This window comes from Coptis chinensis, chromosome 5 (assembly GCF_015680905.1).
Source record: "Coptis chinensis isolate HL-2020 chromosome 5, ASM1568090v1, whole genome shotgun sequence".
NCBI lineage: Eukaryota > Viridiplantae > Streptophyta > Magnoliopsida > Ranunculales > Ranunculaceae > Coptis > Coptis chinensis.
In genome coordinates this window covers 80,364,958-80,392,188 of record NC_141460.1, presented here as the reverse complement: position 1 = coordinate 80,392,188, position 27,231 = coordinate 80,364,958, and the positions used below count along the sequence as shown (strand labels likewise).

Sequence of the window (27,231 nt, the reverse complement as noted above, 5' to 3'; positions counted from 1 at the left end):
AATCAAGGACTTAAGAAAGGGGTTAGGATTCAGTTCGATTAAAGTTACTGAAGCGCGTTGAAACTAAACAATGCACCTATAAAGTCTTAATATAATTTTACACTTTGTAGAGCTCAATAATGAAAGCTCTTATAATAATTTTCTCTGAAAGGTAAATCTTTGGTGTGTCAATTGAATATAGGAGGCGGCCCCAAAGCCACACCCTTGGAACTTGGTTTTTTATGCTCAAATTAATTCCAAATCAGCTTTCATCAATTGGGAAATTCAATATTAATATGAAGCTTCCAACTTCAGTGGTAAAACCCAATAGGCCGAAAAACACCATCATGTCAGAGAGAGATCGATGGGTCAAATGATGAAGTTATATAAGTTGCAAAGCTACAACAAATGGGATAGCATTTTGATAATGTGAATATACCTTTTGAGAAATTGTTCCATTTGAGAAGATAACACAAACTGATGTTGTTCCAAAACCAAAATGATTATTGTAAACAAACACTCTAACTCTATTGATTGACGTTGTACGCCACCAGCCTGTAGAATAGAAAAACATAATTAAGGAATGTGGAGTTCCAAATTCCAGCAATAAAATCCACCATCTTCTAAGAGAAATTAAGAACAATCTACAAATCAATAATAAAAACTAATTGATGAAGAAGATAGATGATACCTGTTGGTAAATGCCAGATTTAGACATTTTTACTCCAACGAAAAACCCCTGTGAATTTGGAAAGTGTTATGAAAACTTTCGAGTGGTGTTACAGATCAGATCAGATCACTTGATAACTCGAAGCCTTTTGCCAATTGGAATGGCCGGCATCTACAATCTTATGCTCCTATAAGAAGCACAATAAGACGAAATGTTAACTGGAAGTATTATTTATTTATTCATATAATTCTTAAACTATAATGAGGCATGTATTACCTCCAAGTGAATAAGATATAGATCTGAGTCTAGAATTAAGTTTCATCCGATATGATCCATCCATTGTGGAATTAATCGACCAATCCAACCCTGTCCAATTTCAATTTGATGTTGCCACTTACCAGTGCTAATCGGAACACAAATCAAAATCAGAAGAAGTTGACGCCCTTTCGCAGTTTTCAATGGTTCCTGAATAATGCAAAACAGAAATATAAATGTGGATAATAAAATTGTGAGATCTTCCTTTAGTAAGAGTAATTGAGATCATTGAGATATTAAAATGCATTATTTTTTTGATACTCCCTAAAAAAGGATCCATTGCTTAAACCAAATTTTAATTTGCACAGAACACACAAGGTGGTAGAAACGTGCTAGAAGCTCTTTCTTGTTTAGTAGATAAACCATTTATATCTAATGCCTGCACATTTATCTCCAACGGGCTCCCTACTTCTCTTTCAGCCTTAAGTGTGCAAGAAACTCATTTGTTAGTATACTAACCTAAATAGATACTACAAAAGTAAAAAAATAAAATCAACGTTGAGTTTTTAAAACTATAAAAGTTCAAAATCTCAACAAAAATGACTGTTTTGGCATAAAATCCTCATGAACCATCAAAACCGAATAGATTGAGTCCTATTGCTATGAGATGTAAGTAAAAGTGTGTTTTTTGGGTAAACTCTAATGACCGAGAACTAAGATCCATAAGATCAAATCCCACCTTCAACGGGGAAAGGAACTTTATTTGGGGAATAATGTTGTAACTATATAGGGTATCAAACTAAGTCAAAATTTTATGGAATGAAAACTTACCAAATCCATGCAGTCTCTGAATGGTATATATAAATACGATGAGGGTCTGAGAAGACCACATGCTAGATGGAGGAAGCTCTTTGTTCATATTTACCAATAAGGTTTGCTACTTCATTTGCAAATCTGTAGCCAACTTAGTGAGCTCTTCCTCACATAACAACTTCAAAAATATGAGTTGGTTATTCTCTAATGGCAAGTGTCTGAATAAAACATTTGGTTTATAGATCCAACACTTATGAGAGAATCATCATAAGACATCTAGCGGGGAGTGCACTAACAATGTATTGACATCCCTAAACCAATCGTTAATTACTCCCTCAACCCTTAGAGTGAATAAAAAAGATTCATAAATATAATAAAGTTTGAAGTGATTCATATCCCTATCTTGAACTATTATTTATCATCAACTAAGGGGTATGCTACGAAAAAGGGAGTAGTAGATATTCTAAACCAAGCATCAAAACGAATTAGGAACATGATAGACTATAAGTCCTTAAGTCTATCCTTCTCTCGTTACACTGAAAATGACAAAATAGAAGTTTGTAACAATATATGTGAGAAATTTTATCAGCAAAGTGATGCCTTTCCATATAGTTGATGTATTTAAAGTAGCCCCCTCCCCCCTTGGTCTGTTAGTGTACTTGAGCTTCATGGGAGAAGCTCGATCAGTTATTGTCCTCGGTTAGTAGCCCCATTCCCTTCTCGTTTGTGGCCATTGTTCAGAATCAACGCCGAGTTGGTTCCCAAAAAAAGAAAGAAGAAAGAAAATGAACCATAATTTGTTTCTGAAAGGAATTAAGGGTGTGAAATCAAATTATGTAGCCCTGCCTAGTGCTTACTATATTCACCGTGCAATGCCTATATTGTTAGTGAACATTAAGGTAAACTATATGCTGAACTTGGAATAGTTGGTGAAACAAAAACAGTTGGAATTTGGACATAATTCATCATTCAAAAAGAACAATCCAGTCACTAAAAACGTCAAAAATCGAAACTTCAAATTTGAACAAGTTTTAATTAGAGGTGATACCATATATTGCAATAAAATTTTCATCCTATTAAACAGTTTCTAAACAATCAGTATAGAATTCATTTTTACATACCTCATATTTGTGGTTGTTCAATTCCTTTCAGAGTTGTACCCATTCTTCCCCTTCTTCCGCTTTACAATAGGTAGCACCCTAATAGAATATATACCATAAGGTCGACATGCAATCATTTCCCTTGTTCAACACATCATTTAACCAACAAACAATAATAAAACATTAAGATCCTCCTTGAAAAATTCATGAAAGAAGGACTGAGTTGTCTATATCTAGTAGGTACTCACCAAGCACCGTAGAGATGAAGTCTTACAAAAAATGTGTCAGTCGCTATATGTAAAATTTGCATAAAGCAGAACAAATCTACAATCTACATGAAGATCAAGGAAAAACCTAATGATAAAAAGCTCCATAAACACCATCAGAAAAACTGAGAATGAGTGATAATCTTCATAGGCATTTCATCAAACAATATGTGACTAAAAAAAAACCAAACACTAATTAAAATCACATACCTTAAGAAGAGAAGATTACACATCGCCTAAAAATCAAAGAACTGTGAGGATTCTCTTGACATTAGAAACCTGAAACAACAAAGTAATAAATAAGATAATAGAACTGACCGACGGTGGAATTGAAGCATTTGTGAGTGTTATAACTTAAGGGTATAAACAGAAATAAAAACTGAAATGACGGAGTAGCTCGAGTAGTCCTTTTTAAAGGCATTGAATATTTTATCTGAGCATCTAATCATGGGTATTTAGTGGTGGATAAAAGGTTGGTCTAATTTAAATGGCCAGGTTAATTATGGTGTACTTTACTAATAGAAATTAGGCTGGAAAAAAATGAAATCTTGAGTTTGGATGCTATGTTTGGGTGTGAGTGATTATAAGATGCATGAATATATATATGTTCTTATTTTATTTTCTTTGTTCTAAATTCCTCTCTTTTCTATTTCTTTTAGAAGTTCATTAAGTTATGGAGTCAATGGGTTTGATAGACAAGAGTTGGATTAACTTGGACAATTTTCAAGATCCACGTTTTATAAAAGGTGTTGAGGATTTTAGTTCCTTTGCCATGGAACACCATTTCAACAAGAATGTTATACCATGTCCTTGTAGAAAGTGTCGAAACCAAGGCCCGGCAATGAGTCACAATGATATTGTGATACATTGTTTTAGTCATAGATTTGACAAGACGTATAAATTCTGGTTTTTGCACAGTGAGAAAGAAAGGCCATGACAACTCAATGAAAGTGGATCAAGTTTTCAAGCAAACGTACCTGTGGTGGACATGAATGCAGCATTCACCATTCTTGCAGAAGAAATTAGTCTTGATAACTTGGACGCTATTTTGGGTGAGGATCTAGGAGGTTGTACCGAGGGAGAAGAACTTGTTGAAGGTGTTGAGTTTAATGATAATCTACGTGAAGCCATGACTGAATTGTATCCTGGATGTAATGACTTCTCCATTTTTAGATTTGTCGTGAAATTGCTTAATTTGAAGATCACAAATGGGTTGAGTGATAAGGCTTTTACTAATTTGCTTCAACTACTCCGGATGGCGATGCCTAGTGGTAATAAGGAGTAGGAACTCAGCCAATCGTAAGAATCAAACAAATTCTTCATGTCTAGGAAGGAAATCTGCAACTGTTGCTCGAGAGGAGATGGCTATGGCAAAAGGCTTCCCTGAATCATCGATTGGAAGGGTGGAGTCATACAAGTTTATCCATAAAAGGAAGAGCGGGGAACCACAAGATCTAGAATTGGTGGTTAGTATGCTGGAAATTTCTCATCATTTCTTATGTACTCTTGTTAGACTTTTAAAAATATAACATGGCCTATGTATTTGACTATGTCATATTAATAGGAAAGCTTGATAATTATACTACTTTGCACCCGGAGTCACTAGAGACATCAGTGGATGATGCACTCACACAAGTTTGAAGCTTTGATCCTTGAATAATTAATTGGTGTTATATAATATATGTTGCAGATACTAAGAGTTTTATCCATTTATTGTAGGTTCTTGGGCTAGATAGTAGGGGTCGTTTTCGAGGCCTGGGGGAAGGGGTGTGCAAAACAACACTAAAGAAGATGAAACCTGTGATGCAGCAAAATATTGCTTTGATGGAGAAAAATAAAAGTCTTAGAGAAAAAGGTAGATGTGCTTCAGGCTTCAATTCTAGAGAACACAGCTATTTTGAAAGCCTTTATGAGCCAAGGAAGAACCTCTATGCCTGATGTTACATCGCCATGCTCTAGTCATGCACGTTATACCCCCTGTATGCCGGTAATAATCTAAGTTATACGCTAAATGGTATGATCGCCACTTTGATGTTGCAAAGATTGACAACTCTTTTTAATTTCAGGTTGTGAATGAATTCATTGGTAAAGAATGTGACTTGCGTGGTGGTTGGCCACTTCGAGTTGTGGCTAGGGGTATTATGCAAGATGTTGATCCTACTATTGAGTTTGGTGACAAGAGATTAGAGGAGGGGAACTTTAAGGTTTATGTCAATGTTGTTTATGGCGTAACTGTTGCACTTCCGCTTTCTCATGATGTGTAGAAATCAAAGTTTGGCGAGATTGCTCAAGGAAGTGTTATTTGGCCCAAATAACTGTTGATGTTCTAATATATTGGTGAAGTTCTGATACATTTGGATTCCCATCCAAATAAATAGGTTTTTGATATTTTGTGTAAGTAAGAATGTGTTCAAATTTGATATTTTGGTGAAGTTCATAAGTCTTTTGTTGGATTTTGTACTCCAAAGTAGTAAGTAAAATATGTAAACCATGACTATTAACTTTTGGTGTTTTATGTATTGTAATGTTTTTAATGGACATTGCATTATTATAATTTTGTTATAAGCTATATTTTACTAATCCCACCTTTTAACTCCGCCAGTGCAAACTATTGTCAAGTTTGCATTGCCGATCCCAAGCTCGAGTAAATGACAGTGTACTTGTCTCTATTAGTTCATGAGATTTTAAATTATTAATTATTTATTTGGTTTTTGCTTACTCTGCTTATGTTTCTGGTTTTATAGAACACGAACGTGAAATAGCTAGTGAAGTTGTAGGAGATGGTGTCACGGTGTGAATGATGCTAATCATAGTGGCAATGCCCCATAACTTCTGAGCCATTGAACAATCATAAACCAAGTGATGTTATGTTTCTTCCAACTCATTGCATTGGCAAGGTACTGCTTTTCTTAGTTGTATCTTAGTTGACCACATACCACAATAGATTCCAAGATACGGCTTTTCTATGTGAGTCGTGTTGCCTAGAAGGAATAACAGGGGATCTATGCTTGTCAGACGTACAATTGCAAGCATCGGTTTGTGTCATTTAGTAAGTGGGATGTTTAGGTTACTAGGAGACATTGCCTTTGCTCAAAGCTGGGACAAAATTTGGCTTGAAGTACCCTCAATGGCAGCAGTCTTAGCATTCAGAAACAATATTGAGTTTGTTGGTTTAGATAGATTAAACTAACTAGAAAGGTTTAGTGTTGTGGAATTTACGAAAGACGATTTTGAACCTACCCATTCTTTAGTTTCTTTTGCATCTTTAATTCAACAAAAGCTTTGACTTGGCTAAATACCGTATGTTAGTAGTTTCCTTGGAATTTTAGATACTAGTCTGATTTCCTAGGGCTAGCTATATTATCCGCTACAAACAAAAACATGGCTATAAAATGGGAAGACCCAACCTTAAATGAATGTCTGCACAACCTAAAGAAGGTGTGTAGTTGTATACATTTTTTCATTTGTATAAACAATTAAACTCAAAGCTTTGAAATATTAAATTGTCTTTGCTTGAACATAATATGATGTTTGGATCTCATATAACTCAATAGCTGTATCTCTTCTGCTTTGTAGTACATTCCTTGAACAAATATGGTTTTTCATGGACTTAAGAAGGCTCATGAATGTGCCGATCTCATTGCATACCTGAAATCAGCAATTTCATCTTAAGCTACTCCCGACACTTCAACAAGAGTAAGAACTATTGAGGTTTAGTAGACAATATATTGTGTTAGTATTTGTAAGCTTTAAAACAATTTTGCTCCTCGTTTTTACCCGTTTCAATGGTGTACTAAACGAATTTGTAAGCTTTATCTTCTTGATTCATTTCTACATATTTATCTAGTCAAGGTGCTCACAATGTAATCTTGGGGGAAAGAGTTTTTGTTATGTTGTACATGGTTCTTATTTTGATGTGAGTAGAGGAAAAATAAATATTTTTTTTAAAAAAAATTAAATGTTCCGACGGATCCAATCCGCAGGAACATTCTTTACCGACAGCTGTAGGCCAATTGCCATGTGGTCCAACAACAGCTTTGGCATCCAACAAAGACCGTCGGCATAGGTAACGTCCCAACGGTTACTAGCATTTGGATGTTGTCGACGGCTATAGACAGTGGGCCCATTCCAACAGTTAGTAGCAGTCACACGTCCGTCGGTGTAGAATATTTTAGCCAACGGCCTATTCCGACGGTCAAAAACGGTGGATAGGCTAACCCGATTGGCCATTTTCCGACGGCTCTTCGACTGCTTTAGGGAGTTGGGTATTCTCTTTCCCGATTGTAGTCTGTTGGTGAAGGTCATTAGTTTTGTAGTGGCCGGTGTGGTGCATATCACGGTGCAGGCGTGCAAACTAGAAACAATTTTATTTTTGAAGAGAGATCTTTCAATAGAGATCGATTCAGAAGAGATATTCTTAAGGAAGTGACAATAGCATCATGGCTGTCCAAAGCCATTATGCATAATATTGTACATGAACTAGCATTGCGTCACAGATTGGGGGTCACTTGCAAGCCTGCAGCAGCTCCTATAATCAAAGAGGTCAAGTGGATCTTGCCAGAAGACGAGGAGATAAAAGCCAACACCAACGACTCCTCTATTGGCAACCCAGGCAATGGAGGTGCTGGTGTTCTCTTTAGGGATAAAGAAAATCAGCTACTAGGTGGTCTCACACAAGGGCTTGGAGTAGTAACAAACTTTGAAGCAGAATATTGGGCAATCATCTTAGCAGCAGAACATGCTAGCTGTGCGTAGAGGATGGTCAAAATTATGGATAGAATGTGATTCATCAGCATGGCTTAGAGTCTTATGGGAGAGAACACGCCATGGAAGATCAGAGCAAGATGGAAAATAGCCACTTCAAATTAAACTTAGCTCCTGGAGAATAACTCATACCTTTCGCGAAGCTAACTTTGGAGTTGACGCTGCAGCAAGGCATGCCTCAACTCTTGATAATGGACAAGCTGTTTGGAGTGACATTCTACTAGGTTTTGTTCTGAGAGTGGAGTGCCCCTTTCGATCCTATTTTAGATTATGTTAAGTCAAATGCAATGTAATCTTATTCTCTCTCAGTAACACATTCTTTTATTCGTAATACAATTCCTTATTTGCGTGCAGAAAAAGGTTACCAGCTATTTCTCCAATCTTACAATAATTCGTGCACATCAACAGGGCTGGACATAAAATGAATGTGTTTCAAGTTTTCAACTGAAATTGTAACATTTGTGTAATGGTGGTATGTAATTTAATTACTGAGCGATGTACATCAGTTAATTACATTGGCAGATAAACGACTGGCTTTCGTAGCTAGTGCTTAGTTATTCAACATGTAAATGTAAAAATCAACAAGAATATTACTGTAACTTAGAATTTATCACGCCGCATTGCTTTCTAATCTCGCCGTCATCACCAGTTAGTACTTGCATTGCTCCCATATTTTGCATTGACCGTGCAAATTGAGCAAAGAAAATGCAGGATTTTCTAGGAGTTCGCTGATCACGGCTGAAGTTGGATCATTAAGAAGAGCTGCATCGGATTGGAATAAACCTCTGTTTTCATTGAGATTCCTGTAGTAATGGCTATCAAAAGAGGTGGAGCTTTGAGGGTCCATCTCTAGTATAGTCGTTGGCGTTGTCCTGGAACATTTAGTCCTAAGGAATTCTGCGTAAGTTGGATCCAGAGAGGGATCTACATCGCCTTTTCCTGTAAAATTGAGCCTGCGTCCAATAACGCCACAGTGGGACACTCCAATGGTATGTGCACCTGTTCATTCATATATTTGTTCATGATAGGGGGCATATATGGAAATTAAATCAAGCAGGCATGCACGGCAGTATATTTACATGCTTGAAATATGTCTTTGCACTCATACACGAAGGATCGAGTAGTGCATTAGTCAGATAAGTGAGAAGTTGCCAAGTAGGAGAAGCTCTTAAATCAGTTCAATCATTAATTCATAGCAATTCATCATGCACATATATATGGGCATATTTATTATGGTCAATCTTCTTGTTACCTGACAAAGTCACGAGGTCTATGACATTGAGTCCTTTACTGGAAAAGAGTTGTTTGAGGGTGGTGAAATTTGAAAATGGTGAAGGTAAATTGATGTTGGCCTCAGATGCACTTGATATTATTCCATCTCTTCTCCCTTTCAAGACTCTCCAAATTGGTCTCTGGAACTACAAAATGGCATTTCACATATTCACATATTTGAGTATGTGAGTGAACAAATATAGTACATGCATATTTATGTACACTTTTAAAGAAAGATTACACTTCTACACTCTACAGTTAGCTTTGAATTCTCCACGGCCTAATTATGCGATTTATATGTAATCAAGGTTTTCGAACTAAAACTTACTTGATATGAAACTGCGTCTCGGGCTGCTAGAGCAACAATATCAGCACATGAGACAGTGTCCGGACATTCTTGCTCCAATCTTGTTTTTATATCATCTATTACATCATAACCAGATAAAGATAAGTTTGGTCTGGCTTCTTTCTCTACTGCATTTGTCGAGGTCGAATTTAGTAGTAATGATGCATCACATCCCTGCCCAAAAAAACTTTAAAATGTTACTATTTATTAAGTTTCTGATATTACTTTTCTATGATACAATCCGTAAATTTTACTAGCTAGACAGATGTTGAGTTTCATATGGATCCCTGCATATAAATCATACCCTAACAAAGCAATCGTGTAGTGCACCCTAAGTAGTTTTGGTGCCAGACTAAGGTCAGATGCGACCCTACTCCAAGTGATATTCCTGACTATCCTTCCAGCTTGTGGACATGTTTTGTGATAGAAATTCCACCTTAATTCAGCTGCATTGCAATTACTAAATACTCCAAGAACTACAAGAATAACTGAAAGCAGAACAAAGTTTGTCTTCATCTTGTGAAGGACCAAAGTTAGCCAAGAAGTTCTAGGTGAATGAGCTAATAATAATCAACACTAAATGGTGCTCACCTTTATAGACACTACAAGCATAAACTTATCTTAATTCTTCATCAAGTTTTGCCAGTTATGCTTATTTGTTTATCTTCTACCTAGGCCACATCTATATCCATGTTGCATGGTAGAAATAAATTATATATTCAGAGTCAACTCAATCATGGTTTGTATGATATATCATAGTTTTTTATTCACTGAATTAATCCTGGATAAATAATTTATATCTTGTACTGTGACAAATTTAGTAAGCAAGTCAGCTAACCAATATCCTGTTTGATTAACTACAAATAAATAAAATGTTATGAGTAAAGAAACCAACATTTATAAGCTATATGGTGGTCTTCCCATATGCGCTTAAGGAGTTAAGGTAAAGTTGATTTATAAATAGGAACATGGAACATCATAGAGAATAATTAACAGAAGAATACTACGGTGGTAACATACTAATTAGAACAGTAAGCCACACTTTGAGTGTCCTTGCTGGTAAACACTTTCTGATCGATTCTTTGGTGTTGGCATAATTTTATACCCATTGACTTGTAAATATTAACAAATAAATCTCTGCTTCTCCTATACATCATTTTTTTTTTCGATAAACTTCTCCTATACATCATTACCTGTAACTCAGGTGTTATTATACATTTATACGTACATAATACATCATATGATATGTTACACGATGAGAGGATCTTATAACTTTTATGGAAAACTAGCAAACACCCACCCTTCCCCAGTCCTGATATACGAACTGAGCTATATTCAGACTCGGTTTAGGTCTAAGGTTCGTTTACGTACTTGAGGCCTTTGTTAGCAATTCGGGGAAAATTCAGTAAAAAATTCGCAATACTTTAATAACTTGTAGTATGTTTTGTTAATAACTTGTAGTATGTTTTATATGAGAATTAAACATTTTGAAATAAATATTCGGATTTAAAAAATTCGTACATTTTAAGAGAAATTGTAATATATATTTAGCTATATGATTTAAATGTTCCACAAATTTTACTCCACTTAAACTCCAATCCAGCTAAGTAGCTAACTATATGCAACAACCAATTATATAATTGTCATTTACAATTCCAGGTTTTGGGATAAATCTCCCTCAACTTGATTCAGTTACTTAAAAAACCCTCGCTTGCGGACTAATCCACAAAACCTCCCTGTTTTTCGAAATAAGAAAATAAAACTAATAATGACCTGAATACCCCCGTCATCTACACCAGTCCACCTTCTTCTGTTCTCTATTTCAGTTCCAAAAATTTCTCATTTTTGAATTAGTGTAGAAACATCTCGCTATTCAGATGTGAAATATCAATTTCTTTGTCATAAAACACTACCAAAATCAAAACAAGAAGTTTGGTTATTTAAAAAGCATATCTAAACCATAACCCATTGGAAAATCTCCGACTTCTTTTGGGAAAACAATAATTTTGCAAACAAAAATCAAACTTTCAAGTTCTAGAAGAGATGGAGATTAAATTAAGAAGATGGCTGCTCCAAAAACTACGGCAAACAAACCAAATCTGGTGAGAATCTTCAACTTTTAATCCTATTTTTAGAAATTTGTATGAAAAAATGAATTTTCATATGTGAGTTAGTTTGTAAATACGAATTTACATTTGTTTAGTGATTTCACTCTGTATTTTATAGTTTTCATAGTTTTGCAATTTCAAGTTTGGGTTTATTATGAATTTTTATGTTTGTGTATGTAGTAGTTTTACTATGCATTTTTATATTTTCGTAGTAGTTTTTTCTCTATATTCTTAAATTTGCGTAGTGTTTTTACTCTGTTTTTTCATGTTTGTGTAATATGTGGTGATAGTTTTACTCTGTATTCTTAAATTTGTATAGTAGTTTTACTCTGCATTCTTAAATGTGCATAGTAGTTTTACTCAGACTTTTAAATTTATGATTAATTTATTTATGTTATTTTAAACTTTGCATAGATAGTCTTTGTTATTAATTGGTTTTCTCTCATTGTAAATGTAAGGAAAACGAGAATAAGTCGTTACAAGACCTTTAGAGCTTCTCGCATTACCTACGCTTGGGGTTGTAGCAGATTTTAAGAAAAGGCTTAGAGTCGAGGACCATATCTCAACAATGAATATGGGATCTAAAAGAAGAATGCAAGAAATGATGAGTTGATTTTTGTTTAATCAGTTCTTGGTGGATTTGTTATTAGATCTTTGATGTAATGACTACAATTGTTAGAATTCGGATGTAAAAAAGGCTGATTTGGCTTAATGTGTTGTTGGTAAATGATGTAATGGGAACCCTGTTTTATATCTTTTCAGGTTGGTAAAACAGTTGGGTTTGTTTTGTTTCAAAAAATATATTGTGTAAAAATAATTTTGCATAGGTTATGATTTGTTTTCTCTATGAAAATTTAACTTTTCATAGATCAAATTATTGTGTAAATTTAAATTTACATAGATAAGTTCTAGATGAAAATACATTTTAACAGGTTGTATAAAATTACATGAGTTCGTTTGTCAGATATTAGATTGGTCAATTTCAAAGAAATGTTATGTGAAAACAATTTATCATGCATAGTTTCTTATTTGTGTTGCATACTTGCATGTAAACACACTCTTCTAAATAAATTTAAATTTTCATAGATCAAGTTACTATGTAAATTTAAGTTTTCATAGCTCTAGTGACTATGTAAATTTAAGTTTGCATAGTACAAATGTTTTTTCGTCAGACATGTTTTGTTTCACAAATTATTATGTAAATTTAAATTTTCATATGTAAATTCTAATTTTCTTATATCAAACTACTATGTAAATTCAAATTTTCATATATCAAACTACAATCTAAAATTAAATTTTCATATGTCAAACTACTATGTAAATTTAAATTTCCACATGAAAATCAGAAATCTCTGCAAGCTTATGTGGATAACAAAGAAACCCGATGGGAAGGGCATCTTCATCAAGGAAAAAATAAGGGGACTGTGGCGAGTGAACTGAACCCAACTCCTCATTTATGATTCCAATACTAAACATTACACCAGGAATCACTTCTTGATAGAAAGCAAAGTCTTCACTTGCCAACACCTTGTTACACAACTTGACATTTCCGGAATCGAGTAAGTGTGTCGCCAACCATTTCCACATGTTCATGCAAGGTTTCATCATTCATGACAATTGGGTAGACTGGGACGCTCCTTCTCCTTCATGTCAATAATAGCCTTGCATCTGTGTACCGAAGCCTGTTTTGTGACCACCTGCATCCAGCTCCATGCATATCAACATGATTAATACATAATCACCACATTTAACATACCCTGCCAACATAGAATTCCAATAAACCACATTTCTTTCAGGCATCTCATCAAACAACCTCTTTGCTTCCTTAATACTCCCAACCAATGCATATCCATTAATCATAGTATTCCAAGACACAACATCTCTACACACCATTCTCTCAAAAACCAACTTAGCTAGCTCCATTTCACTATATTTCACATACCCATCAATCATAGCATTCCAGCACACCACATCTTCAACACAACACATCTCAAAACCACCAAAGCTGGTATCTTTAGTAGTTTTCTTAAAATTCCCAAATACTGGATGAGTCACTCTCATGAGCTCCTGGGCCACTCTCCATGTATACTTCATCTTCTGTACATCACTCCACCTAAGCATTCCATCCTTTCCTTACTCCTCATGCTTGGCCTTCTCTTCTTGGTGTTATAATTGGCTTGTTCAAATCGCGTAGTACAGTGATCATAAGTGGTGATGACGATTCTGTTGTGAAGTTGGATCTTTGAAATTTGTTGAGAAGTTGGAGGCGAAAAATGATGTTGAGGCTGAAGAGGTCAGTGAAATGGAGAAGGAGGTTTTTAATTTGGATGAGAAGCTTCAAGCAATGAGATCTGATCCAAATATGGAAGAAGGGTAAAAAAGGTAATAAAATAAAATAGGAAATAGAAATCGGACTGGAATTTCGCTGATATTGGAAAACAGGGAGTTTTTGTGATATGAGCTGATAAATAGGGAGGTTATGTGGTATGGGCCGATATGAAGGGGTTTACACTCATCCGGATTAAAACCAAGGGGCTGAGCCCCATTTCTTGTTTACAATTCACAAGCATTTGTTTTAATTGTTTTTTCAAATTCTGACATTGTTGTCCAACAGATTCTGTGAATACATCGTAGGTTAAGTTCCTCAAAGATATCTTTCCTTTAATTGATTTAGAGGTATTTAAATAGGAATAGGAGATTACAACTGAGTTGAGAGATTCTCTCTACTTATCTAACTATCTCTACTTATCTAACGAGAACTGAATAAAAGAGTACAAAGTCCAACTCTTATCAAGTATTTTCCTGATTTGTTGGAGTGTACAGATATATTAATAGTCCCCCTCAAGGTGGACCGTTCAAGGACTGAACGCACAGCTTGCCAATCAAATTGTCAAATTGATCTCTGCCTAATGGTTTTGTAAAAACGTCTGCGAGCTGAGCACTGGAAGATATAAATTGAGGAGCTAAAAGCTTGGACTGAATCTTCTCTATAATGAAGTGACAATCAAGTTCTATGTGTTTAGTGTGCTCGTGAAAAACAGGGTTGTTGGCAATATGCAGTGCAACTTTGTTATCATAGAACATACTGATGGGAGATGGATGAGAAATTCCAAAATCACGTAACAAGTATTGTAACCACTGTAATTCACAAGTGAGAGTTGCCATAGCCCTATACTCAGCTTCGGCAGAAGAACGGGATATTGTGACTTGTTTCTTAGTTTTCCATGAAACAATATTAGATCCCAAAAAAGTACAATAACCAGTGGTTGATCGTCTAGTATCTGGGCATCCTGCCCAATCAGAGTCACAGTAACCACGTAATTGAAGTTTGCTAGAAGAGGATAAAAATATCCCTTTATCAAGAGAGCCTTTCAAATAGCGAATCACTCGGTGAGCTGCATCAAGATGCGTAGTGCGAGGGGATTGCATAAACTGGCTTAGAATGTTAACTGAATAATTAATATCTGGGCGTGTCACCGTTAGATAAATAAGGCGGCCCACTAAGCGACGATATGTAGTCGGGTCAGGAAGCAATGTACCACTCTCTTTAGATAATCTGAGTTTCTGCTCCATAGGAAAATCAGCAACCCGTCCACCAAGAAAACCGGTATCTTTGAGAATGTCTAAAATATATTTCCTTTGAGAGATTAAAAGGCCCTTGTGTGAGTGAGCTACCTCAATGCCAAGGAAATATTTCAATTTCCCCAAGTCTTTGATGTAAAACTTTGCTTCGAGAAATTGTTTGAATTGTTTAATAGCATATTCATCATTGCCAGTGATAATAATATCGTCCACATAGATGAGAAGAAAAATCGAAGAACTGCCTTTATGATAAATAAAAAGAGGATAATCAGACTTGGATTGAGAAAAGCCTGCAGCAAGTAGTATAGAAGAGAACTTGGCAAACCATTGGCGAGAAGCTTGTTTCAAACCATAAATTGATTTGTTGAGCTTACAAACACGAGTGTCCCCCTTTCGAGCAAAACCGGGTGGAAGTGTCATATAAACCTCTTCATGTAGATCACCTTGTAGAAAAGCATTATTAACATCAAGTTGGTGTAGAGACCAACGTTTAACAGATGCAATAGATAGTAAAACACGAACGGTGACCAATTTGGCAACTGGTGCGAAAGTATCATGGTAATCTAGCCCATGAATCTGAGTAAAGCCCTTAGCAACTAATCGTGCTTTAGGACGCTCAAGAGTACCGTCAGATCGATACTTGTTTCTGAAAACCCATTTGCAAGGGATTGCCTGTTTGTTGGGAGGGAGAGATATAAGTGTCCATGTGTTATTGTTCTTTTCCAGGGCTTCAATTTCCTTTGTCATAACATCCTTCCATTGAGGTATTTTAACAGCTTGGGAATATGATTTTGGTTCATCTGTAGAACAAATAGTGGAAAGAAACGACTTGTGTGCAGCAGAAAAATTAACATTAGAAGTATATTGGTTAAGAGGATATGGTGTACCTTTCAACTTGGAGTTAGATGAAGAAGGGGAACATTCATGACTAGCTGTAGAGCATATGTAGTGCTTAACCAAATAAGGAGGAGGTCGCCGAATTCTTTCTGTCTTATCAGGAGGTGGTGTACTAGTAGATGGAGAAGTTTGTGTGGAATTAGATGGTATAGTTGTTGGTTGAGCAGCCAAGGATGGACTGGTATTGGAAGTTTCAGTGACAGGTGTATTTTGTGAAGGAGGTGTGGGGCAGGATTCATTGAGTAAAGGAATTGTGATTCCATAATTACTTGGGAGGGAACGTGGAATATCTGTTGGACTATCATCATATGAAGGATTGTCATCTAAGGATAACGGTAAAACAGGAGAGGATTGTATTGGTGATATGGGTATGTCACGAAAGGGAAAAATACCTTCATGAAAAGTAACCTGGCGAGAAGTAGATATAGCATTAGTTGTAATATCAAAAATGCGATAACCTTTTTGTGCATGTGGATAGCCAAGAAACACCCCAGGTTTAGCCCTCTTATCAAATTTATGTTGAATGTTATTATTGTGCATAAAACATAAGCTGTCAAAAACTCGTAAGCGAGAATAATCAGGTTTTGAACCAAACAAAATTTCTTGTGGGGATTTGTGTGATAAAAGAGGAGTTGGTAGTTTGTTAATGATGTATGTGGCTGTGAGAACGCATTCACCCCAAAATTTTAAAGGTAAATGTGCCTGAAATCGAAGAGCTCTAGCTACTTCAAGAAGATGACGGTGTTTCCGTTCTACAACCCCGTTTTGTTGGGGAGTTCCAACGCAACTTCGTTGGTGAATGACACCATTGTCTAAAAAAAAAATTTGCATATCTTTAGATAAAAATTCAGTTCCATTATCGGAACGTACACCTTGTATTGTTGGAAAAATTTCAGCACCGTTGTTAGAAAAAATACGATGTATGTGATGCTGAAATTGAGTGTGAACCATGGAAAAAAAATATTGCAAAACTTGTTTTGTGTCAGATTTAAAATGCATGAGATAGAGCCAAGTGCAATGGCTAAAATCATCTACAATGGTTAAAAAATAACGAGAACCATTTAATGAAAGTTGAGAAAAGGGGCCCCATATATCGCAATGAATCAAAGCAAAAGGTCTAGTAGTATTAATTGAACTCAAAGGAAAAGATAAACGAGTTTGTTTTGCTTGAGGGCAAATATTACAAGTTTTATTTTCAGAACAAGAAATAAATGGAACCTTGTTAACTAGACGATGGAGAGTGTGATAAGAAACATGGCCAAGGCGCCAATGCCATAAATCAATGGTAGGTGGTTTGATGACGGCCATTGCTGAAGTCGCTTGAAAATAATACAACCCTTCATGAATGTTACCCTTCCCAATCGTCCTCTTCGTTGATTGGTCCTGAAAAACACATTCGTGAGGAAAAAATGTTAATAAACAATCATTTGATTTGGTAAGTTGGCTGACTGATAAAAGGTTAAACTTGAAAGATGAAATAAAGAAAACATTTTCAAGTTTAATGAATTGGGACAACTGTACAGTACCAACATGAGTTACAAATGCATTTGAGCCATCAGGAAGACCAACGGAAAAAGGATGTGGACATGGTTTGTAAGAGGAAAAAAGTGATAAACTATAACACATGTGATTAGAGGCTCCTGTATCAATAATCCACACTGAATTGGTGGAAACGGTAAGGGCAATACCTGCTAGATTTGCATTGAAATCTGCACTACCTGAAGAAAGCATGGCAAGAAATTTGTTATACTGTTCCTTAGTGACGCTAGGAGTTGTGACCATTTCTTGTTCTTTGTTCTTTGTTGCGTTCTGGTGTACATCAGATTTCTTTGGAGGATAGCCATGGAGCTTGAAACAACGATCTATAGCGTGGTTATCTCTTCCACAATGATCGCAATGAAAACGTGGTTTTTTATTGCCACAATTGAAATGGTTTCCACGATACGCGGGCTTTGCAGCAAGTGCAGCTGCTTCTGGAATAGGAGATGAAAAAGAATGTATCTCTTGCTGTTTTTCTTCTTGACGAACAAGAGAGTAAATCTTGGTAATGGCAGGAAAGGGCTCCATGAGAAGTATTTGGCTGCGAAGTGGTTTGTACCTATCATGGAGACCTTGAAGAAATTTCATTGCTCGATCGTCAAGGATTTGAACTGCAAGAAGCTTGCCATAACCACAAGTACATGGCTGAATTATAGCGAGAGAATCAAGTTCATTCCACAAGGACTTGAGCTCGGTAAAATAAGCAGAGATAGACAGGTCATCTTGCTTTGTGTCTTTAATATATTCCTTGAGTTGAAAGACTAATGGAGCATTTGATTGAGAGTAGCGTTCCGCAAGGTCCTTCCAGATTTCTCTTGCAGATTCAGAGTATGCAATGCTTCCACAAATTTCAGGATTCACAGAATTGAGTATCCAGCAGGAAACAAGATCATTACATCTTTGCCATTGAAGAATTTCAGCAGCATCAGTTGGTTTGTCAATCGTACCATTAACAAAACCAAATTTGTTCTTCGCTTGTAAGGCCATAGTTATGGCACGAATCCATGTGTTGTAATTGTCACCTGATAAAGAAGTAGCAACCAACACAGTGGATGGATTGTCTAAGTGATGCACAAAAAAAGGACCATTTGAGGAAACCTGAGTTGCATTAGACTCTGGTGTTCCAGGAGTTGGTGGTACATCCATTGAACAAAGTAAATAGGGAGGAAGCTAGAAAAAAAAGTGTTTTAACTTGAATAAAATTGTTGCTCTGATACCATGTGAATACACGTAAGTTAAGTTCCTCAAATATATCTTTCCTTTATTGATTTAGAGGTATTTAAATAGGAATAGGAGATTACAACTGAGTTAAGAGATTCTCTCTACTTATCTAACGAGAACTGAATGAAAGAGTACAGAGTCCAACTCTTATCAAGTATTTTCCTGATTTGTTGGAGTGTACAGATATATTAATAGATTCATTGGAAATCAAAATTAAGTAGTGAGTCAGCTAGAGTCTAGTATTTGACTCACCCAAACATTAATCATTTTTTTCTCTAACACCTTTTTCTCTTTTCTATATACTCATCTCTTTTAGAATATAGATTTGCAAACTACAAGAAAAAATAAGAATTAGAAGCAACACATCCATACTAAATACCCTTCACAAATGTACAAAAGTTTTTAAAGCATGGTCTATTTCTAATCTCTCTTTTAATCTATATTTTTTTTTTTATTTATGTCTCTTCATGCTACTCATCCCAACAAAATTTTGTTTTTTTTTTTTTTTTTTTTTTTTTTTTTTTTATGAAGTATTTTTGAAATAAATTTTTGAATAATTCGGAGATTCGTGTTTTATACGTTTATAGTGAAAAAATCTTGAATTATTCCGAATTATTGAAAAGTGTTGAAGTATTAAACGTTTAGGCCTTCAAAAATTGAATTCGCAAATTATTCGGAGAATTGCTAACAAGGCTTGAGACTTCCAGACTGTAAAACAGATAGTAGTCATAGTACGCAGTAACAAATACAGCGCTAGACAATACACAATTTGCTCCAAAACTTAGTAGAAAAAATTGACTGATGATACAATAACCTTGGATTTTAATTGAAATAGGTCTTCAACTTACACACACGTACAGAGACAATTTTGGCTACAGGAATAAGTTATCTTCACTATTTAAATCCTTAAGTACTTGCCTGGTATGCATTACTACATTAGTTTGAGAGAAAACCTTGGTCCATCAGAAAATAAACAAACTAATTGGACATTTGAGAAAAATCACTGCTTTGGATTTGAAGAACTCCATCAAAAACTGAATTCCTTTTCGAATTAAATTTGGCTAAGATAGACAACTAGATTAGCAAAAGAAAACGTATTACTTATATTTACCAATAATCATTACAAGAACAAGCTCCATCTTTGAAATCGTGGAACCTGATCCTGTCACGAACAACAATTTCCCTGTCACATATTTTTGATATCAACTTAGACGCATTATGACAATCTGTACAAACACGAAGGTTCTTTACAATGCGAAGTGTTGTGCTCTGGGGCGTGCTTACCCTATGGCCAACTTCTCACTGTGATGTCCTAGAGACTGTTCCTTTTCTTCTTCATCTATATCATACAAAATTACAGATGTCTCTGCCTTATATCCATCGGCATTTATCCTCTTCTCCACCACCGCCAACTTTTCACAAATCACTACATATCTAGGGTGAGACTTATCCCCAGAGATGAACTCATGGATCATGTTATCAATCTGGATTGAACTACAACCAGGCATTTTCTCAATCCCCTTCTCCTTCATAATATCCCTCACCTTCTCCACATCTTCCCATCTTCGTAGTGAAGAATATAAATTAGAAAGAAGCACATAGTCTCCACTTCCAGGAGTTTCCATGTTTGAAATGATCTGTTCTGCCAATTCAACATTCTTGTGGATTCTACAACCTCCAAGCAAAGCCCTCCAGACTACCATGTCAGGTGCAATATGCATACCCTTGATGATGTCTTGAGCTTCCTCCAACATTCCACCCCTAGCAAGAAGATCTACCATACAAGCATAGTGCTCTAGCATGAAGGTGATCCCATACTCTTTCATAGTGGAGTAGAAATGCTTTCTACCTTCCTCTATGAACCCTCCATGACTACATGCTAGGAGAACCCCAACGAATGTGACCTCATCAGGTCTAACGCTTCTATCAATCCTCATTTCGTTAAACACGTCAAGGACTTGTTTTACATGGCCATTCAGGGCCAAACCATTAACCAAAGCATTCCAAGTACACGTATTCTTCTCCTTTAAATGCCGGAATACCTCTAGAGCGAGCTCCACAACCCCGCATTTCAAGTACATGTCGATCAATGCACAACCCAAGAACGAATCCAAAAGGAAACCATTCTTCTTTATAAAAACATGGATCCATTTCCCTGTATCCAATGCCCCTAAACTTGCACAAGCCGACAATATAGTTGAAATAGTAACTCTATTCGGTTTAAAGTTCTCAGCCTGCATCTGACAAAATAATTGCAAAGCCTCAACTGGCACCCTGTTCTTCACATAACCAGATATCATGGCATTCCAAGAAACCAAATCTCTTTCTGGCATCTCCTCAAAAACCCGTTTACCCGACATCACATCCCCATTACTACAAAACCCAACTACCATAGCCGTCCAAGTAACCACACTAGGACACTCAACTTTTTTAAAAAGCTGAAATGCAGAACTCATATCACCAACTTCAGCATACCCATTAATCAGACAATTATACGAAACAACATCTCGGTCCGGCATTTCATCAAACAAAACCTTCCCCTCCTCCCTTATCCTACCACATAACACATAACAATGAAGCACAGAATTCATTACACTACTAAAACCACTAAACCCAAGCTTAAAAACCATCAAATGAACCTGGGCAATGACCGGAACCCGCCTTAGCTTCGAACAAGCTTTTAAAAGGAACTGAAAGGTAAATTTATTAGGGACGTGTTCGTGCATTTGGGTAATGAAGAAAGAAAATGCATCAGTGGGGTTAGTTGAATTGGCATAAGCTAAAAGCATGGAGTTGCAGAGGTAAAATGAGGATTTGAGTGGTGGGGTTTTGAGTAAAAGCTGAGCATGAAGTTGTTTAAGTTGTTTTGTGTTTGTGGAGGGAGATTGCAAGAGTTTGATTAAATTGCTTCTACTCATTTCCCTCTCTTTTTTTCTACTTCTTGTTTTAAGTAACTTGAGAAGAAAGAAATTCCTATTGCTGTTATAGTTTGAAAAGGATATGAAATGACATATTTGCCAATTTAATATACGGTTAGAATGGGGTACTTTATTTATTTACGTAAGGGCTAATATGTCTAATAGGAAATTGGGACCAAGAAACTAATAGATCTGGGCTACCACGAGGATATCCCTATAGGGATGAGTGTTCTGAGACCGTTGGATCCGAGATCCAACGGTCCAAAAATCAAAAACAAAAAGGAAGAGAGAGAGAATATGGCTGGCGTCCCTATGAGGATATCCTCGGGGTAGATGAACTCAAACTAATATTACTCGGTATAAAATCTAAACACTACTTGGTGTTTTGATCTTCATCGAGATTGTTAATTATCTGAGATCGGCATAGAATATATGTAATTTTTCGTCACGTATGTCAGAAATTTTGTCGAAGAGGGGGAGACATCACATTGTATGACTTTGATTTAGTCTAATGTACTAGATTTTGGACCCAGGCATATGCCCGGGATTTATTAAATATTTTGTGTGCTGAAAAAGCTTTACAAAATGTCTCACACAAATTTTCGAATAAGAATATATTTTTATTGAAAATAAACCGAAATACATTAATGAGCAGCGATTATGGTACATAAGTACTTGGAAACTAAGGGATCAAATTGAGATAGCCTATTCACTTTCTAAGTATTTATGCACAATAATCGCTGCTCATTAACGTATTTCAGTTTATTTTCAATAAAAATATATTATGATTTGAAAATTTGTCGCCGTAATTTTAAAATAGAATTATCTTAAACTCGATCTAGCTTATATAATAGTTTTATTATATTTATGGTGATTTAACGGCAAATTTTTGAATCATAATATATTTTTATTGAAAATAAACCGAAATACGTTAATGAGCAACGATTAATTATGGTGCATAAGTACTTAGAAACTAAATGATCAAATTGAGATAGCCTCTTCACTTTGTGGATTATAATATTATTCCGTAATTTTCAAATGAAATTATCTTAAACTCGATCTAGCTTGTATAATAATTTTATTAGATTTATGGTGATTTAGTGGTAAATCATCATCGTTCGGCTTACGTACTAATATGTACAAATCACTAAAACAGATTGATTGTTTTCATATCCTCAAAGAATACACTACTCCCACTTGAAAAAATTTATCGCATGAACGTGTCCTACTAATGGGTGCCGTTATATTAAATTATTCTAAAAAATATTAGCAACTATACATAGCTATGAGATATGAAAATTATATTAATTACTCATTTAAATTTTTTGCACCACTCTCTATAAAAATGAAGCATCAAACCTTGATAAAACTCATCGACTTCTTTTTATTGTTAGGTTTAATAATAGAAGTTTGATTGAAGTTTTGTGAGAATGTCTAATGTGGCGAAGATAATATTGAAGTTACTTGAATAGCAAGGCATTCTCAATCACAATAAAAGAATTATAATAAACACTACTTGAAATGCAAAACTATATTTGTCGAGACATTTATTCCCCCTACATATAATACAAATATGTTTTAGGATTATTAGTTCAATGCATTTGCATCAAATTTCTGATTTTTCATTAATTATTCTTTGAAGTTAGTTTAATGTATTACGTTGCATCCAGTTTCTCATTAATTATTCTTTGAGGTTAGTTCAATGCAGTTTCATCAAGTTTCCGATTTTCTATTAATTATTATTTGATGTTAGTTCAGTACAATTGCATCCACTTTATGATTTTCCGTTAGTTATTCATTAAAAGCTTAATTCAGTATAGTTGCATCTAGTTTTCGATGTTTCGTTAATTAGTATTTGAGATTAGTTCAGTGCATTTGCATCCAGATTCCAATCTCCTGTTAATTACTCTTTGAGGTTAGTTCAATACATCTGCATCCAGTTTCTGATTTCCTGTTAATTGTTTTTCTAGGTTAGTTTAATAGTTTACAATTTCTATACAGTTTGCATACATGTAAGAGTATGTTTTTATAAACTCACTTTTGTTTTGGGTTCCTAATTACTTGTAATTACTCATGTGAGGAGGCTAAAAAAGTAGACATTTATGCTTTGAAGTCAGTGCAATGCAGTTACATCCGACTTCCGATTTCTAGTTAACTATTTTTTGAGGTTATTTTAATGCATTTGCATCCAATTTCGGATTTCTCGTTAGTTAATATCTTATTTTAGTTTAATTCAGTTGCATCTAATTTTTGGTTTTCCGTTAATTATTCTTTGAGGTTAGTTCAATGCTGTTGCATCCAATTTCCGATTTTATGTTAATTGTTCTTTGAGACTAGTTCAATGCATTTGCATCAAGTTTCCGATTTCCCGTTAATTATTTTTTGAGGTTAGTTCAATGTAGTTACATCAAATTTATAATTTCCTGTTAATTATTCATTTAGGTTAGTTTAGTACAGTTTCATCCATTTTTTAATATTTCGTTAATTAGCATTTTAGATTAGTTTATTGCATTTAGATCCAGTTTCTGATTTTCCATTAATAACTCTTTAAGGTTAGTTCAATACATCTGCATCTAGTTTTTTATTATTTATGCTTTTAGGTTAGTTCGATACAATTATATCCGGTTTCTGATTTCCCGTTAACTATTCTTTGAGGTTATTTCAATGCATTTGCATTTAGTTTCCATTTCCCACCAATTATTCTATGAAGTTTCAATGCGGTTTGATTTTTTTTTTTTACATTAATTATTTTTTGAGTTAAGTTTAATGCATTTGCATCCAGTTTTCGGGTTCCCATTAATTATTATTTGAGGTTTCTTTGATGTATTTGCATATTGTTTCCGATTTTCCATTAAATATTTTTCAAGGATTTGCATCCAATTTCTAATTTTCCGTTAGTTACTCTCTGTCGTTAGTTTAATGCAATTTGCATAAAATTTCCGATTTTCCGTTAATTACTTTTTTAGCTCAGTTATGTATTTGAATCAAGTTTCCGATTTCCTTATAATTATCCAATGTGGTGTATAATACCAACTTCTACTGATCCATCTGTAGTGTCCTTGCAAACATGATATAAAAAGTAAATTATGTTTAATTTACTATGTGCATGGGATCATCGAAGATTATCCAGTTCCCGATTTCCCGTTAATTATTATTTAAATTATGCATGACTCACTATGTGGAATCTTCAAAGATTATCTACGAACGGGTGTTGTTATATTAATTATTCTGAAAAATATTTGCAAATATGTAGAACTATTATATATTAATATTATATTGATCACTCAACCAAATTTCTTATAACGTGAAAACCTCACTCTCCATTAAAAAAAACTCACCTTTGATAAAACTCTTCAACTTCATTTTGTTGTTTAATAATAGAAGTTTGATTAAAGTTTTGTGAGATTGCCTAATAAGGCGAAGTTCATATATATTGAAGCTATTTGAATAGCAAAGAGTTCCTAATCATACAGAAAGAGATAAGATAAATATCATTTTAAATGCAAAACTATACTTATCGAGACATTCTCACAATATATAACTCAACTATGTTTTGAGGTTAGTTCAATGCATTTGCATTCAGTTTCTGATTTTCCGTTATTTATATTTTGAGGTTAGTTCAATGCAGTTGCATCCAATTTCCAATTCTCGTTATTTATTTTTTGAGATCAGTTCAATGTAATTGCATCTAGTTTCTGATTTCTCATTAATTATTCTTTTCGGTTAGTTCAATACATTTGCATCCAATTCCCAATTTCCTATTGTTAATTGTTATATTATTTGAGGTCAGTTCAATGTATTTGCATCCAGTTTCTGATTTTCCGTTAATTATTCTATGATATTAGTTTAATGCATTTGCATCCAGTTTCTGATTTCTCGTTTATTATTTGATAAAGTTGCATTTTCATCTAGTTTTCGATTTCCCGTTAATTATTGTTTGAGGTTAGTTCAATGAGTTTGCATTCAGTTTCTGATTTCCCGTTAATTATTTCTTGAGGTTTTGCATCCAATTTATTTTTTGAGATTAGTTCAGGGCAGTTGCATCCGGTTTCTGATTTTTCGTTAATTATTTTTTAAGATTAGTTCCACGCATTTGCATTATGTTTCCAATTTATAATTAATTTTTCTTTGAAGTTAGTTCAATGCACCTGCATCCAGTTTCTGATCTTCTGTTAATTTAATCTTTGAAAGTTAGTTCAATGCATTTGCATCTAGTTTCTAATTTTCCAACAATTATTTTTTTTATGTTAGTTTGATATATTTGCATCCAAGTTTTAATTTTCTGTTAATTATTCTTTGAGGTTAGTTTAATGCAGTTCTATCCATATTCCGATTTTCTATTAATTATTTTTTAAGATTAGTTTAATGTTTGCATTTGCATCCAGTTTTCGATTTCCCGTTAAATATTATTTGAGGTTAGTTCGATGCATTTGCATCCAGTTTTCAGTTCCCCATTAATTGTTTTTTTACGTTAGTTTCAATCAATATTATATATATTTTAAAATATTTGTCATTATTGCTTTGCTGTGTTTTTTTTTTTTTTTTTTTTCTATTATATATATTTTGTGATGTTATTTTTTATATATTTGTTTTTAACTATGTTTTGAAGCAGTGTTAATGATATATTCGAAATAAGTCGATACTTTATTATAGACACTAAAATTGTATGATTTGTAATAGGGAATTTGTTTCTAAAAATCACCTATTTTTTGTAATTTATTTTATTTGATCAAATATATAAAAATTGGAACATTAAAAGTGTTTGATTCATAATAGGAAATTACTTTCTACAAATCACCTATTTTTTATCAATTTTTTTTTTAATTTGATCAAATATATAAGAGTTGGAAATACACTCAAACTCTCTAAATATAAGAATTAGATATACACTCAAACTGTCCAAAGAGGTTGTACGTGGGATTATAGGCTATTAGAAAATAACGAGTATGCAAACCGTACTACGCATCGGTGTTTTTTCAAATCTTTAAACCTGTCGCTCTAACATCTCTTTGATAGTATGATTTTTTGAATTCTAGTTATAATCTAAAAAATAATATAAAAACATTAGGAAGGGTTGAATATAATTTGAGTGACATGAATGAGGTTTTCTAAATTATTTTAAATAATATGAAGCTAATTCTAATTTCAATAAAGTGAGAGAGTTTTTGGTAAATTGTTTAAAAAGGAAGGAGCTGATTAGAATAATTAAGGGAGGTGGTTCTAAAATCATAAAATAGAGATATTACAAATATACAGTTCGGTTGAGAAATTTTCCTCCTAAAGATCTGGCTATCGAGGGGTTGAATATAATTTGAGTGACGTGAATGAGGTTTTCTAAATTATTTTAAATAATATGAAACTAATTCTAATTTCAATAAAGTGAGAGAGTTTTTGGTAAATTGTTTAAAAAGGAAAGAGCTGATTAGAATAATTAAGGGAGGTGGTTCTAAAATCATAAAATAGAGAGATTACAAATACACAGTTCGGTTGAGAAATTTTCC

At 34.4% G+C, this 27,231-nt stretch overlaps 1 protein-coding gene and 1 pseudogene across 1 annotated transcript; both read right to left on the bottom strand.

The window, feature by feature from the left end:
- Positions 1-8,399: 8,399 nt before the first annotated feature.
- Positions 8,400-9,981, bottom strand: LOC147499200 (peroxidase 24-like). The gene is given in 6 exon segments (XM_086559109.1): positions 8,400-8,556; positions 8,559-8,846; positions 9,100-9,265; positions 9,448-9,639; positions 9,770-9,789; positions 9,792-9,981. Coding segments are annotated over 6 exon segments (975 nt in total). The 3' UTR covers positions 8,400-8,437.
- Positions 9,982-19,891: 9,910 nt separating this feature from the next.
- On the bottom strand, positions 19,892-24,433 carry LOC147499199 (putative pentatricopeptide repeat-containing protein At5g40405 pseudogene; annotated as a pseudogene).
- Between the last annotated feature and the right edge of the window lie 2,798 nt (positions 24,434-27,231).